The 16013-nt window shown below is 45.0% G+C and overlaps 1 protein-coding gene across 1 annotated transcript; it reads left to right on the top strand.

Annotated features, from left to right (window-relative positions):
- The first annotated feature begins 215 nt into the window (after positions 1-215).
- Positions 216-11145, top strand: LOC136764503 (uncharacterized). Its single transcript, XM_066718631.1, has 13 exons — positions 216-694; positions 1457-1756; positions 2630-2908; positions 3149-3424; positions 4257-4382; positions 5337-5444; positions 5596-5724; positions 6698-6832; positions 7281-7550; positions 7716-7994; positions 8783-9064; positions 9287-9354; positions 9489-11145. Exons 1-13 carry the CDS (start codon positions 643-645, stop codon positions 9531-9533), a joined length of 2349 nt encoding a protein of 782 aa, XP_066574728.1. The 5' UTR covers positions 216-642; the 3' UTR covers positions 9534-11145.
- The last annotated feature ends 4868 nt before the right edge of the window (positions 11146-16013 follow it).

Below are 16013 nucleotides of genomic sequence, written 5' to 3'. Positions count from 1 at the left end.
GGCAGGACGCCAAGACTACTGTAACGAGAATGATGCCCCCTGGCGGTGCTAATGTGTGTGTGTCAGTGTGTCAGTGTGTGTGTGTCAGTGTGTGTGTGTGTGTGTCAGTGTGTCGGAGTGTGTGTCAGTGTGTGTGTGTGTCAGTGTGTCAGTGTGTCGGAGTGTGTGTCAGTGTGTGTGTGTGTGTGTCAGTGTGTGTGTGTGTGTCAGTGTGTGTGTGTGTCAGTGTGTCAGTGTGTCGGAGTGTGTGTCAGTGTGTCAGTGTGTCGGAGTGTGTGTCAGTGTGTGTCAGTGTGTGTGTGTGTCAGTGTGTGTGTCAGTGTGTGTCAGTGTGTGTGTGTGTGTGTGTGTCAGTGTGTCAGTGTGTCGGAGTGTGTGTCAGTGTGTGTGTGTGTCAGTGTGTGTGTGTGTGTGTGTGTGTCAGTGTGTGTCAGTGTGTGTGTGTGTCAGTGTGTGTGTCAGTGTGTCAGTGTGTCGGAGTGTGTGTCAGTGTGTGTGTGTGTCAGTGTGTGTGTGTGTGTGTGTGTCAGTGTGTGTGTGTGTGTGTCAGTGTGTGTGTCAGTGTGTCGGAGTGTGTGTCAGTGTGTCAGTGTGTGGAGAGACGGGCTCTGATCCCAGTGTCGTGTCTGTGTGCCCTGTGCGATGCGCCGCGCTGTGCGGACCCCGATGCTGCTGCTGCTGCTGCTGGGCGCAGGTGAGCAGCGCCGGCTCACGACTGGCCCCGGGGCGACGGGTCCGGGTCGGAGACGGTCCGGTTTGGGTCAGGTTTATTATAGTCATGTGAATGTCTGATGTAAGCTAGGCACGAATGTGTTGTGTATTATTATTGTGTATGTATAATGTATGTATTATTATTGATGTGTGTATAGTTCTAACTTGGGTCGCAGGAATCCGCGCACAGACGCAGACTACACGGTACAAACGAAACTGCTTCGGCATTTGGCAGTTTAGATCCAGATCACGGATAAATCCTGATCTACAATGGTGCGAACGCGTTTAAATGAAAGTCTAATATAAAAGAATGGTTTAAAACAAAGGCTAATTTGGTAAAAATATCCAGTTTCTCGATCTCTTTCTGTGTCAGAAAGTTGTTTTATTATTCACGTTCATGTGTGGGTCTCGCAAACCTGCCCAGCCAGTGTGGCGAGTTATGGCCAACAGCATTCCTGGATCGAGCCTATTGTGCTTATGTTATTCAGTTGTATTTTTTGATTGATCTTTTGTTGTTGTTGCTTTTTGTATCTATTTGGTTCACTTTGTTACATGTTTGTTGTGTTCGTAGGTGTCTGATGTATTTGTGAATTGTGTGTCATATTGAGTTTACACACTGAGAGTGACCTCACATGTGGCTGTACCGTCTGTGTCTCTCCAGAAGTGACTCCCTGAGCTTCACTCTCCGATTCTAGTGTCTCCCTTTAGCATCATGACAGTACCTCTTTTACTCTGTCCTCCGCAGGCACAGGTCAGTCCTCCGCCCAGGTCCAGCAGCTGGAAGGCATTGTGGGGGAGACGGTCTCTTTCCCAGCCTCAGTTTCCTCAGGGGTCTTGGCCTACAGAGATGGTGCCAATATAGCCCAGGTGTCGGATGACGGCACTGTCCGAGTCTATGCGGAGAGGTTCAGCGGCAGAGTGCGCTGGGACAGGGAGTCCGGCTTCCTTCGGATCTCAGAGCTCAACACGGGCGACCGTGGCAATTACACTGTGGAGAGGTTCAACGGAGGGAAGAGAGTGACAGGGTTCCAGCTGACAGTGTATTGTGAGTTTGACTCTTGTGTCTGACCCCTGACCACAGTGTTCCTCATCCATACCGAATGTGTGTGTGTCTTTGAGTCTGTGTCTGCCTCTCTGTGTCTGTGCATCTCTCCGTCTCTCTCTGTGTGTTTGTCTGCGTCTCTGCATCTGTGTGTGTGTGTGTGTGTGTTTGTTTGAGTATGTGTCTATGTCTGTGTCTGCGTGTGTGTGTCTCTCAGTCTGTGTTTGTGTGTGTTTCTCTGTGTGTTATTTGTTCCCTCACAATCATTGGAGTGCTCAGAAAGTTGGCCGCGTCTTTTTCCCCCACAGCTGTCAGGTTAAATAGCCGAATGCCAAACTAGTAGCAGTGGTTGTATTGGCAGCACTCCCCGGTCTCTGTGCTGCTCCGGCCCCTCTGTAGAGTCCACAGCTCTCTGACTCTGTTCGGCGCTCTGTGAGGACGGCCTGCATGTAGCGCTGCTCCACATGGACATGCATTGATTGATGTAGTTTACCCACAGGAAACAAAGCTAGTAAATATATATCACAGAAATGTGTGGTTCTTATATTTTTCTTTTCAATATATATATTATATTAATTACAGATTATTTATTTTCTAGGTTGGAGCAGGTTAATGTGAGTCTGTTATCTTTCTCTCCTGTCCGATATTCGGGCATTGATGACACTGTAGAAACCCTTCCCCCAGATTGAGCAGAGTACTTATTGGTAATTCGTATTGGACCCAACAGATCATTATTGATATTTATCAGGGTTAAATTTGTCTCCACATATACATAAACCAATAATTTTAGGAGCTCAATTTCAGGTCTCTCTCCCCTTCTCGACCATTCTCTCCCCAACTCTCGCTCCCTGTCTCCCCTTCCCTCCCCCTCTACAGACCGTGTGTCACAGCCTCTAATACATGTGACTGACAAAGGCAGCCCCCCAGAATCCCCCTGCATCCTGCTGTGCTCTGTGTCCAATTGGAGAGAGGTGACCCTGTCCTGGTACAGAGACAGAGAGGAGACACCCCTGAAACACACCAGCTCCCCTGATATCAACAGCACCCTGACTCTCCCTCTGGAGACAGAAGGACTCTCTCACTCCTACAGCTGTGTGGCCACCAACCCCGTCAGCACAGAAACGTACACAGTCAACCCTGCAGATCGCTGTGCTGGTAAGCTGCTGTACAGGTTTGATTGGTCACTTGTGTCTTTGTCCGGGGACACTCACAGTTCAGACCATACCTGTAGGCCTATACAGTGACCCAGTGGCAGATATAACAACACAGGTACAGTGCAAAACTCAATTTATAGCTACTGTTGGGTCTCCAGCCCTGTGATCCATCACTGGTCTATTAGCTCAGTTAGTATCTGCTTTCAGAGCTTGTCCAGTAACAGTGTGTTTCTGTCCGCAGTGTTCCAGCAGGTTAAGGGCACAGTGGGGGACTCGGTCACTCTCAGAGCCCCAGTGCTGAAGGCCGGCTCCCTGAGCAGCAGAGATGAGGGCGTTATTGCAGAGGTGTCCCAGGGGAAACACTTCACTGTCTCCAACGACAGGTTCAGAGGGAGGGTGCACTGGGACAGCGGGTCGGGACACTTCCAGATCACTGGCCTGAGCACACAGGACAGTGGCTTCTACACAGTGGACATTGAGGACGCAGGAGGGGTTCAGTTCCTCCTGACCGTGCACTGTGAGTGTCAGGGCCCTGTTCAGTAGGGCCTCAAACCATTCACACTTCTGCACAACAGGGTTTAGAGACAGATGAAGGTATCAATCTCAGTGTAAGAACTGTGTACTGTATTAACCCTGTCTCTCTCAGTGCAGTGTTAATGTACTGTAGTGTCCAGTCAGTCAGTGTGTCTGTACTGTATTAACCCTCTCTCTCTCAGTGCAGTGTTAATGTACTGTAGTGTCCAGTCAGTCAGTGTGTCTGTACTGTATTAACCCTCTCTCTCTCAGTGCAGTGTTAATGTACTGTAGTGTCCAGTCAGTCAGTGTGTCTGTACTGTATTAACCCTCTCTCTCTCAGTGCAGTGTTAATGTACTGTAGTGTCCAGTCAGTCAGTGTGTCTGTACTGTATTAACCCTTTCTCTCAGTGCAGTGTTAATGTACTGTAGTGTCCAGTCAGTGTGTCTGTGCTGTATTAACCCTCTCTCTCTCAGTGCAGTGTTAATGTACTGTAGTGTCCAGTCAGTCAGTGTGTCTGTACTGTATTAACCCTCTCTCTCTCAGTGCAGTGTTAATGTACTGTAGTGTCCAGTCAGTCAGTGTGTCTGTACTGTATTAACCCTCTCTCTCTCAGTGCAGTGTTAATGTGCTGTAGTGTCCAGTCAGTCAGTGTGTCTGTACTGTATTAACCCTCTCTCTCTCAGTGCAGTGTTAATGTACTGTAGTGTCCAGTCAGTGTGTCTGTACTGTATTAACCCTCTCTCTCTCAGTGCAGTGTTAATGTACTGTAGTGTCCAGTCAGTGTGTCTGTGCTGTACTGTATTAACCCGCTTTCTCTGTCTCTCTTCCACAGTTCAGACTGGTTACCTGGTAACTGCTACTGTAGCTCAGGCTATAATTATGGCTGTAGATGCTGTGGGACTGCTAGTTCTTTTTCTGTTACACTCTAAAAGGAGGAAGCAGAAAGACAAGAGAGAAGGCAAGTCTGAAAGGGCTGTTCTGTTGCATGGAGTTATCTTTCAAGTAGAGAATACTACCCAACAGGTAGAGCTAGCAGTGTTAAACCTACCAGTATGCTGCCATCAATGTGTTTCAATGTCTTGGTTATATGGTAACCCCTCCCCCCCTTTTGGGTAGTATTCTGTTTTTCAAATAACAGGGGTAGATTTCACAGCCTATTGTTTTAAACTAAAGTTCATGAGGAGGATGACCCCCAATCTTACATCCTTCAAAATGTAACACTATCATCAACACCACACAACAAGCTTCCTTTCCTCTGTCCAACTAGCTTGCTTCACAGAGTGCCGCAACCTCTCTCCCTTTCATTTTAAGACAGCATCCCTCTGCTTCTCAGTGTCCACCTTTGCAGCAGCTCCTTGGCTCAACCCACCATGAGGGGGCGGGGTTCCAATGACCTTCCAATGACCAATGTGCTCATGGCCAGGCCGTCGTTCCCTCAGCCAAGGCCAAATAAACTCAATCACTACTATCTTCCACCTACTTCCTTAGGGGCCTCTCTGACCTACTGAAATATCTAGATTCATGACAATGGCTACTAGGCTACAAAAATTGGTCTACATATCTTTACACATCAGTGCACCTTTGTCTGTGCATGTGTGTGTGCACATGTTTGTATGTGAGCATGGTGTGTTTCTTCAGACAATACAAATTGAAATGGCACCTGTACCGCACAAACTGATGAATAACTATAGGTCTTTGTTAAACTTCAAGTGAAACTGATACTGTATCAGTGTGTCACTGTGCAGCTGTATCTGTGTGTCTTGTGTGTCACTGTGTTACTGTATCTGGATGTCACTGTATCAGTGTCAGTGTGTCACTGTGTCTGTTGTGTGATTGTATTTGTCTCTGTATGCAGATGTAGACCTCTGTTTGTGTGTCCAGTTGTGAGATGCTCTTGATCTGTGTTGGTCAGATTATTCTCTGGAGCGAAGAGTTATGTACGGCAGCCTGATTGTGAGTGTGACGCTGGATGGGATTGGACTGATCATTCTAGCAGCTTACTGGGCCTCAAAGCCACAAGGTGAGTAACTGAGTGTCACCACTCAGCCTTGATATTGACATATATACTCAGAGTTGATATTGACATATATAAGCAAGTATGTAAGTAGTTGTAGTTTGGTGGAGTAACACTAGGGCACTGCTGTGTATTTGTCTCCCTCTCTCATTACCAGATGAATCCCCTGTTCACCCTGGTGTGACTGCATTCCTGTGGATGATTGTATGCCGTGTGCTGATAGCATGTGGGTTTGTGATCTGGGCTGTGGTGTACCGCTTCAGAAAAAGGAAGAGCAACAGAGAAAGTGAGTTTCTGTCTGTTCTTCTGACTGTCTGTTCCTCTGCCATCTGTTAGTATCTCAGTGTCTGTAGTTTTCTGTTTCTGTTTGTGTCTCTCTGTCAGTAACAGTGTTTCTGTGTAGTTTATAGAGTTTTTGCACCTGTAATGTGTGTTTGTATCACACTGGGGTGTGCGTACACAAGGAGGGAGTGAATGGAGAACTACACAACACACTGGAGGCACTTCCTCTGCATGTTATTGAAGGCACAGTGTCTAAAGAGCTGGATACTCAGAGCCAACAGATACATTGTTCCTCCCAAAAACAAAATAAAACCCTAGCTGTTCTTTGAGCCTAACTTCTGCTCTGATACTGGAGGCCTCTCTAGACTGTGGGTAAGCTTCCCAATGGGGAAAACGTGTTCAACAATCAGCATCACAAACCTAAAACTGGTGCCAAGATGTTCTCTTCTCTGTCCCTTGCAGCTCTCCCTATTCTTTCCACCATGCAAGTTCACAAAATAAAGAGCTTGCGCAGGCCTCTTCCTTTTATACTCTGTCAGATTACCTTTGCCCTTGAGTGTGTAGGTCCCCTGGCTTAGCAGAACTACAAGACCATCTCAGGCTTGTGGGATAGGTGGTTTTTCCTCCTTTACACCAGTAGGAAGCGTAGCATTCTGTATAGGAAATATCGGTGTGCTGTGACCCAACCACACACTGTGTTACAGTAAGTTGTACACAGATTAGCTGTTGGAAACAAATGCAAGACGCCTGGACAGAGCTCTGCAAACTGACAAATAGGTGTGCATTTGTTTTGTCTGGATTCTTTGTTTATTCTTTATACATTTGCATTACCAGCTTTTTTATTCTATAGCTGCCCAGAACTGGTCATCAGTCATTCATCACCTCTACATCCATTTGTGACTGACACTGTGACAGATGTGGCTGGTGTGTAACAGTCAGTCAGTATGTGTTATATCTCTCTCTATCTCTCTTTCCAGATGTGCTGGGGTTCACAGCTTTGATTGTGCTGTATGTGGGGTCAGCAGTGACAGTTGCCATTGGGTTCCTGCCTGGTCTTATCATCCTGGCAATGTGTCTATTCCAAAGAGAACAGAGAGAACAGAAGATAGAAGGCAAGTATTGACTGACTGTCTGTCTGTCTCTGTCCACCTCTGTCCTTCTATCTGTTTCTGTCGATCTCTACCTGTCCTTCAGTGTGTCTGTCTCTATCTAGCTCTTTCTTCGCTCTGCTTGTATCTACTGGTGCATTTTCCGAGCTTTTCAAGGGTTCTTTGGAAAGTTTGACTAAACCTGCTTACGATGATTGGTTACTCAGAGTCACACTGGAATCGTTTCTCTCTCTCTTTGTGAGTGTGTTTGTGTCTTTGTGCTGGCCTGGTGTCCCTTGCCTGGCGCCCTGTGTCCGCCAGGTTTGGCTCTGGCTGTGGCTCACCATGACCCTGTACTGGGTGACGTGTCTGTTGATAATGGATGGATGGGTGGACAGTGCTGGTCTGCGGCTGTGTGTGCACCCCCTGTCAGAGAGCAGTCCGTAACGCCTTGTCTGGCTCTCCCTCACAGTGACTGAGGGGGAGACAGTGCATTTTCCAATCCATACAAATCATTGGATTTTGAAACTCGGCAGTGATAAAATCGCAGAGAAATGCCGGGTTGAAATGGCAGAGAAGAACCTGTGGGAAATAGAGATCACAGATGGCAGGTTCAAAGACAGAATAACCAGTGTCAATGGCTTCTACTGCATCACTGACCTGAAGACTGAGGACGCCGGCGTTTATACAGTCCAGGACCTGGATGAGAACGTGTTCTTCAAATACAAAGTGACAGTGCTCGGTAAGTGTTTCTGTAGAGCTGGGAGACAGGGGTTAAAGATCAACACCTGCTGTGTGCTGCAACTCCAGATCAGATTGGACCTGACTGCTCTCTCACTCTCTTTGTTTCTCTCTCTTTCTCTCTTTTTCCTCTCTCTCTCACCCGCTCTCTCTCTGTCGTTTACAGTGGCCCTGAAAGGAATCGAGGGATATTGTGTGAAAATCCCCTGCCTAGTGGAAGGTCATATTGAAATCCTGCTGAAATGCAGGGGTGTTGGTGTCGTTGCTACAGTGACCAAAGGGGAGTGCAAGGTTACAGCTTCGACGTTCACAGGCAGACTGAACTGGGACGAGGACACCAGACACTTTGAGATCACAGGCTTGAAAACTTGCGATGCCGGGGTTTATAAGGTGGAGAGTAAAGACGGAACAAAGAAGGTTGCAAAATTCGACCTGACAGTGCTCAGTAAGTGTGACTGTTGAGATCACTGTCACTACTGCAGAGCTGGGTGTGATTGCTGCCCAGTCAGTGTGTCTGTGCTGTACTGTATTAACCCTCTCTCTCTCAGTGCAGTGTTAATGTACTGTAGTGTCCAGTCAGTCAGTGTGTCTGTACTGTATTAACCCTCTCTCTCTCAGTGCAGTGTTAATGTACTGTAGTGTCCAGTCAGTCAGTGTGTCTGTACTGTATTAACCCTCTCTCTCTCAGTGCAGTGTTAATGTACTGTAGTGTCCAGTCAGTCAGTGTGTCTGTACTGTATTAACCCTCTCTCTCTCAGTGCAGTGTTAATGTACTGTAGTGTCCAGTCAGTCAGTGTGTCTGTACTGTATTAACCCTCTCTCTCTCAGTGCAGTGTTAATGTACTGTAGTGTCCAGTCAGTCAGTGTGTCTGTACTGTATTAACCCTCTCTCTCTCAGTGCAGTGTTAATGTACTGTAGTGTCCAGTCAGTCAGTGTGTCTGTACTGTATTAACCCTCTCTATCAGTGCAGTGTTAATGTACTGTAGTGTCCAGTCAGTCAGTGTGTCTGTACTGTATTAACCCTCTCTCTCTCAGTGCAGTGTTAATGTACTGTAGTGTCCAGTCAGTCAGTGTGTCTGTACTGTATTAACCCTCTCTCTCTCAGTGCAGTGTTAATGTACTGTAGTGTCCAGTCAGTCAGTGTGTCTGAATACAATACCTCCTTACTTCCTCTCTCTGTCTCCTGTCCCATTGCATGTGGTCATTACTGGGGGGTTCTTTCTCGTCCGCAGGCCAGCAGCAGACTCTGCCGATTAAATACATGGATGGAGAGAGAATCTCTATTAAAGCCCCAGTGTCCCAGGACAGGACCTTGCTGTATAAAGGGGTCCGTATTGCGGCAGTGGAGCAAGGGAAGCTCAGAATTTATGACAAGACTTTCAGAGAGAAAGTGACCTGGGAGAGAGAGGGAGAACACTTTGACCTCTCAGGCCTGACCGCACAGGACTCTGGGGTTTACACTGTGAAGAATAATGCACAATGGATCATCGCAAAATGTCACCTGACAATGAACAGTAGGTGTCAGTGCCGTACAGTCAGTCTCCTGTTTTATTGGCTGTTGATTACCAAGGAATTCCTATGTGTGCACTGTTTAAAGACACACTCGCACACACACACTCTCACGCACACACACACTCTAATATTTGCACACACACTTGAATTCCCACACGCGGACACACACAGTGATCAGATTCCTACAATGAAACAACCCCCCCCTCTGCTGTGTACTTATCAAGGTGCAGCTCAGAGAGATGAAGAGGATGTCAACACAGAGAGAGACAGTCTGCTGAATGGAAGAAGACAGGTCAGTGATCACAGTGCTGACTGACTGACACACTGACTGAGTGAATGACACAATGAGTGACTCTTTGGTCCTGGGGTCAGTGTGTCAGATCTTGGTGTCTTTCTCTTACTTCTCTCATCTCACTTTCTCTTCAGGCTAATTTCCATCCTATGGCACTGGAACAGCTTCAACATCCCTGAAGTCCAGCAATAATGTCCATCCATTGCTTTCATTTATTTATAAATATATCTGTATCTTGCTGTGAGACTCGATCCAACAGAAGCTCATTAGCACTACAGGGGTGTGGGGTAATACTGCATTATGAGATAACATTGGATTGTTTTGAACAGATTATGGCGTTATGATAAGATACTCTGTCCTGACATTAACACCATTTTACTGAGATGAATGTCAAGGGTTTGCCAGCTTATGTACAATAGGTATGAGTCAGAATGTCGACTATTTTCCTCACAGTGAACTGTATTTTATTCAGTTATTCATTTTATTTTACCACTTCACTATCTAAACCCCTGACATTGAGTTCAAAATAAAAGATCAATAGAAGGTGATAAGATATGGTTTATGTTTATTATCTAGGCTTTGAGTGAGCAAAATATTAGAATGTTGCAAGTTTGTGTGTTTTTATTATTTTAACAAATATTGCTGTATGCAAGGGTTAATTTACCCCGTTGCTGAGTATGGCACTTAAAGGAAGTGAAAACCAGATCTAGAATTAGACGTAAACGGACAAATATGAAAGTTGGCATGAATTAATATTAATATTAAGCTATGTGGAGAATCCTTGCGTGTCCACCGCAACCGTACTATCCCAGGGGAAACCAACCCTAAGCGCTCTTCAGACATATTAATATAGTTTTTTAAACTGAAACAATCCTATTTGCCATTTAATGAAAGAGCATCAATTATCTGCAATTATAACACAATAAGAAATGTGAAATAACACTTTAATCTCATATTAATGCAAATGTTAGTGGAAAATAACAAAATGTTATCTTGTATCTCTGTGGCACTAATATGCTTCTGTGCAATCCTTTTGTTTTGAGATATTAATTTATACTGTATCTTGTACATATGTAACTATGTTTATTTTTTTGTTATTTTTATATTTGTAGGTATTGTGGCAAAGCCCGATAAAAAAGTCAACAACTGATAGACAGCTTTGCTAAAGAGATTTGCTCCAGATGAGTCTCTTTTCACTCCAAGAATTACACTCTTTCAGTTTCAATACTAGGAGACTAAAAGCAGTAGAGTGGTGGAAGGAGAGGAGTCACTGTAGAGTCGTTATTAATGTTTTATATAAATTGTATTATGTTTTATATTGATAATAATATGCAGACTGAGCAAAGTAGATTGATCAAGCTAGCTACAGGCAGTTGTTTAGGGCATATCCTCTGGACATTCTCCTTTCCACTTTGACTTCTGTTCTTGTATGATTAGAGAAATGGCCCATGAATGTATCGCCCATGGGTTTGTCTGTTTGTGGATGTCCTGTTTATCCTCTCAAAGCTAAAGATGTCACCTCATTGTTAAGAAAACCACAAGATCATACAGTTTGTATGCTGTAACAGGACCAGACATCTGCCTCCATGATGGCCTCCTCCCTCGGGAAGGGCAGCCTACAAACTTTGCAGAGGTTGCACCTTTTGAAGCTTTTGATTGGATGAACGGCCACAACATTCTACGTCATCTTCCTATAAAGCTGCACTCATGTTTGTAAACATTACTAGTCCCTACTGAGGTGTCGGGCCCCTTCCAGGCCTGGCATGTTAAATAAATACATTTTATCATCTATGCATCAGACTGGGTTTTTCAGTCACCATGCACTATGAAAGGGTTAATACAGTACAGTACAGACACACTGACTGACTGGACACTACAGTACATTAACACTGCACTGAGAGAGAGAGGGTTAATACAGTACAGACACACTGACTGACTGGACACTACAGTACATTAACGCTGCACTGAGAGAGAGAGGGTTAATACAGTACAGACACACTGACTGACTGGACACTACAGTACATTAACGCTGCACTGAGAGGGTTAATACAGTACAGACACACTGACTGACTGGACACTACAGTACATTAACGCTGCACTGAGAGAGAGAGGGTTAATACAGTACAGACACACTGACTGACTGGACACTACAGTACATTAACACTGCACTGAGAGAGAGGGTTAATACAGTACAGACACACTGACTGACTGGACACTACAGTACATTAACACTGCACTCAGAGAATTGATAAGTCAACCTGCACAGACTCAAAATCACATGTTTTTATATTTTTTTAGACCAGCTTTAAATTCATAACACAGAGAAGTGTAGCAAATGAACACTTTACAGCAGTGATGGACAGCTAAGGCAGATCTCAGTGGGCCCCAAGGCTGAAATCGGACATGGGTACTAACCATGACCCCTTGAATGAGCCTTATACTACATTATACAATACTATACTGCACAATACTATGTTATACTATACTATATTTCGCTATTCCATACTATGCTACATTACACTATACTATGTTATACTTTACAGCACTGTATGGTTATACTATATTGCAATAAACTGTAGTATACAACACTATGCTGCAACTGCATAATACTATACCATATTCTACACCATATAACGCCATACTATACTGCACTATACTATACTGTACTATAGTACACTACACTATACCGCTCCAGGCTATACTATTTGATTGTAATGCTAACTGTGTGAATTGACCACGGTGTCCTGCAGTAATCTATAGAAAGGCCGTACTGCTTTGTACTGTGTTTTTTATGGGCAGCTTGTTGCCTCAGCAAGTCCCTGTGTTTGTAATGGATCCCTCTGGGGGCCCAGTAACATTATGCAGACAACAGCAGCACAGAGCTGGCAGGCAGCGCTGACACTTACTGTACACAGTAAAGTGAAAGACAGTGATGGAGCCAGGCCGGGTCACATCCAGGACATGCACAGTGCTCGGCTGTCCTTACAGAGACAGCAGGAGAAAGGGGCGCAGTGTCTTTTTCCACAGCACAATTCACGCTGTCCAACCTGCCTTCACTTATTTTTTGACGGTTGGTGTCGTGCAATTGCAGCTCATGTTGTACTTGGTGATACTTTGAAAGAGTGTGATAGTCATTCTGTAAGCAACACCAGTGCTACTGACAATAATGCTACTAGAAAACAAAGTAACACAGAAGGTATCAAGCAGTACAGGTGAACAGGGGCACAACATATCTGTATAAATTAAACACTCCATCAAGTCTGTATGTTTTTCGTAGTTTGAAGATGGATGTAGTTTTTCTGATGGTGTAGAGCCATTGCACTTACAATTTCACTGTGCTTGATACTTTAATTATCATATGTGAAAGCCGGACACAAATAACAGGGAGTGAGAGAGAGAGTCTCCGGTTCCGGTTGTGTCGGGGATTTATTAAGTTCAGGTTTGTAAAAAAGGGGGGCAAACACAAAACAACAACAAAACGAACACACAAGCGTCCACAATTGGGGAGCTCCGGGCAGTCAGGGGTTGCAGGTTCAGTCCTCGCTCTCATCAGTTAGCTGCCCCTTTTCCTAGGGAGGGAGCGAGATTAAATAGAGAAGGCACAGCTGCAGCTGATGTCACAATCGCCACGGTGCTCGTTGCCCACAGTCATGAGTCCGCAGCCTGTTTGCGAGGGAGCGACAACACAGCTGCGGCACATGAGCACCTAATCAGCTAAACAGCAGCCTGTCACATCATATTATTATAGTAATTCTATTAGCACTATTACTGCTATTGCTACTACTACTACTACTACTGCTAACAATAATAATAAATGCTAGATGAACCTATGTAGACAATATCTAACAGTGTAGCACAAACACTACCAGTGGGTGGTAGTGGGGCAGCAGCAGTCCAGGAGGCTGGAGGTGCACTTGTATGTCAGTACAGGGAGGCAGGGGGAGCACAGACACACACACACACAGATGCTGTGACTTACCCAGCAGGACCAGTATGGACATACTCACACCGGTCTTGATGCTGCGGCCTGGTAGTCCTCAGTCAGAGAGCAGAGGCTGTGTGCTCTCATTGAATACTGCACACACACGCACACACACACGTGTTCATGCACACATGCACACACAAACGCATACACTCACATACACACTCATACAGACAGACACTCACAGTAACTGACTAATATAATCTTCTCTTTGCATCAATCAGATTGGTCTGGTAGGTTTGGCATTGTGTGAGAAGGCAGTGTTCATAATGGCTGTTTTACAGTTGTTTGACAATTGCTTACACATGATTTCTGAAACTATGGCTCCTTTTCTCTAAACTCTACACACAACACCCGAACACACACACACACAACATGCAAAATGTCACACATCTCTTGCAAAAGCAAACACTTCATTCAAAACTATTTTAACTCTCAAAATGGTGTTTTTGCATCAAAACTCTACACACAACCATCAAATGATTAGCTCTTATACATGCCAACTACACATGGATGTGACAAATGTAAAACACTACTATCTTTTGCATGTTCAGTGTGCAGTGGAGTGCACGGCAGTTTGTCATAAATATATACAGTATGTATGTACACTCACCTAAAGGATTATTAGGAACACCTGTTCAATTTCTCATTAATGCAATTATCTACCCAACCAATCACATGGCAGTTGCTTCAATGCATTTAGGGGTGTGGTCCTGGTCAACACAATCTCCTGAACTCCAAACTGAATGTCTGAATGGGAAAGAAAGGTGATTTAAGCAATTTTGAGCGTGGCATGGTTGTTGGTGCCAGACGGGCCGGTCAGAGTATTTCACAATCTGCTCAGTTACTGGGATTTTCACGCACAACCATTTCTAGGGTTTACAAAGAATGGTGTGAAAAGGGAAAAACATCCAGTATGCGGCAGTCCTGTGGGCGAAAATGCCTTGTTGATGCTAGAGGTCAGAGGAGAATGGGCCGACTGATTCAAGCTGATAGAAGAGCAACTTTGACTGAAATAACCACTCGTTACAACCGAGGTATGCAGCAAAGCATTTGTGAAGCCACAACACGTACAACCTTGAGGCGGATGGGCTACAACAGCAGAAGACCCCACCGGGTACCACTCATCTGCACTTCAAATAGGAAAAAGAGGCTACAATTTGCACAAGCTCACCAAAATTGGACAGTTGAAGACTGGAAAAATGTTGCCTGGTCTGATGAGTCTCGATTTCTGTTGAGACATTCAGATGGTAGAGTCAGAATTTGGCGTAAACAGAATGAGAACATGGATCCATCATGCCTTGTTACCACTGTGCAGGCTGGTGGTGGTGGTGTAATGGTGTGGGGGATGTTTTCTTGGCACACTTTAGGCCCCTTAGTGCCAATTGGGCATCGTTTAAATGCCACGGCCTACCTGAGCATTGTTTCTGACCATGTCCATCCCTTTATGACCACCATATACCCATCCTCTGATGGCTACTTCCAGCAGGATAATGCACCATGTCACAAAGGTCGAATCATTTCAAATTGGTTTCTTGAACATGACAATGAGTTCACTGTACTAAACTGGCCCCCACAGTCACCAGATCTCAACCCAATAGAGCATCTTTGGGATGTGGTGGAACGGGAGCTTCGTGCCCTGGATGTGCATCCCACTAATCTCCATCAACTGCAAGATGCTATCCTATCAATATGGGCCAACATTTCTAAAGAATGCTTTCAGCACCTTGTTGAATCAATGCCATGTAGAATTAAGGCAGTTATGAAGGCGAAAGGGGGTCAAACACAGTATTAGTATGGTGTTCCTAATAATCCTTTAGGTGAGTGTATATTCAGTATGTATTTATACTATAAACAGAAATGCAAGGAGGAAAAAATAAAATGTATTTATTTCTCAAAACATTGTATTTTCATCCATGCTTCGGGATGAACAGTAACAGACAAAACAAATACAGTAGAAGATAAACAAATAGGCTTGTTACTATAAAGAAAAAACAAATTATGATGCATCCTGTCACTTATTTCGGTTTGGCCACAGCACCTCATCAACATCACAAGCAATGTTCTCTCTGGGAACAAGGACTTCTGTGGGAAGTAGCGTCTGGAGTGGCGTATCCAGCGCTGGCATGCCCCCTCGTCTATGTTACCACAGGCCTCCTCCATCGCCTGTAGAAGGGGTATGCGTTGGTGGGGTTGGTGATCGTATACCTTCCAACGCCATGCCGAATAGAACTCTTCTATTGGGTTTCGAAATGGAGAATATCGTGGCAGGTTGAGTATCAAAGCTTGCGGATGGTCAATTAACCAATTGTGGACCAGAGCAGCCCTGTGGAAAGTTATGTTGTCCCAGATGACAACAAACCTGGACTGCTCTGGTCCATTCCTCTGGTCATTGGGAATGAGGATATTATGCAGGGTGTTAAGGAAGGTGATGATGTGGGCAATATTGTAAGGACCAAGGGTGGTATGATGATGAAGGACACCGTTCTGACTAATGGCTGCACACATTGTGATGTTGCCACCATGCTGTCCAGGGACATTGACGATGGCGCGGTGTCCTATGAGGTTTCTTCCCCTGCGTCTTGCTTTGGCTAGATTACAGTTTTTCCCAATAGTTTATAAATGTTTGCTGAATCTTTGGCTCATTTTCCCAAAACTCTAAACACAAAACACAAAA

Source organism: Amia ocellicauda, chromosome 12, assembly GCF_036373705.1.
Source record: "Amia ocellicauda isolate fAmiCal2 chromosome 12, fAmiCal2.hap1, whole genome shotgun sequence".
Lineage (NCBI taxonomy): Eukaryota > Metazoa > Chordata > Actinopteri > Amiiformes > Amiidae > Amia > Amia ocellicauda.
Note: the sequence above shows the minus strand (reverse complement) of the source record. Positions and strands in the feature narration are given on the sequence as shown.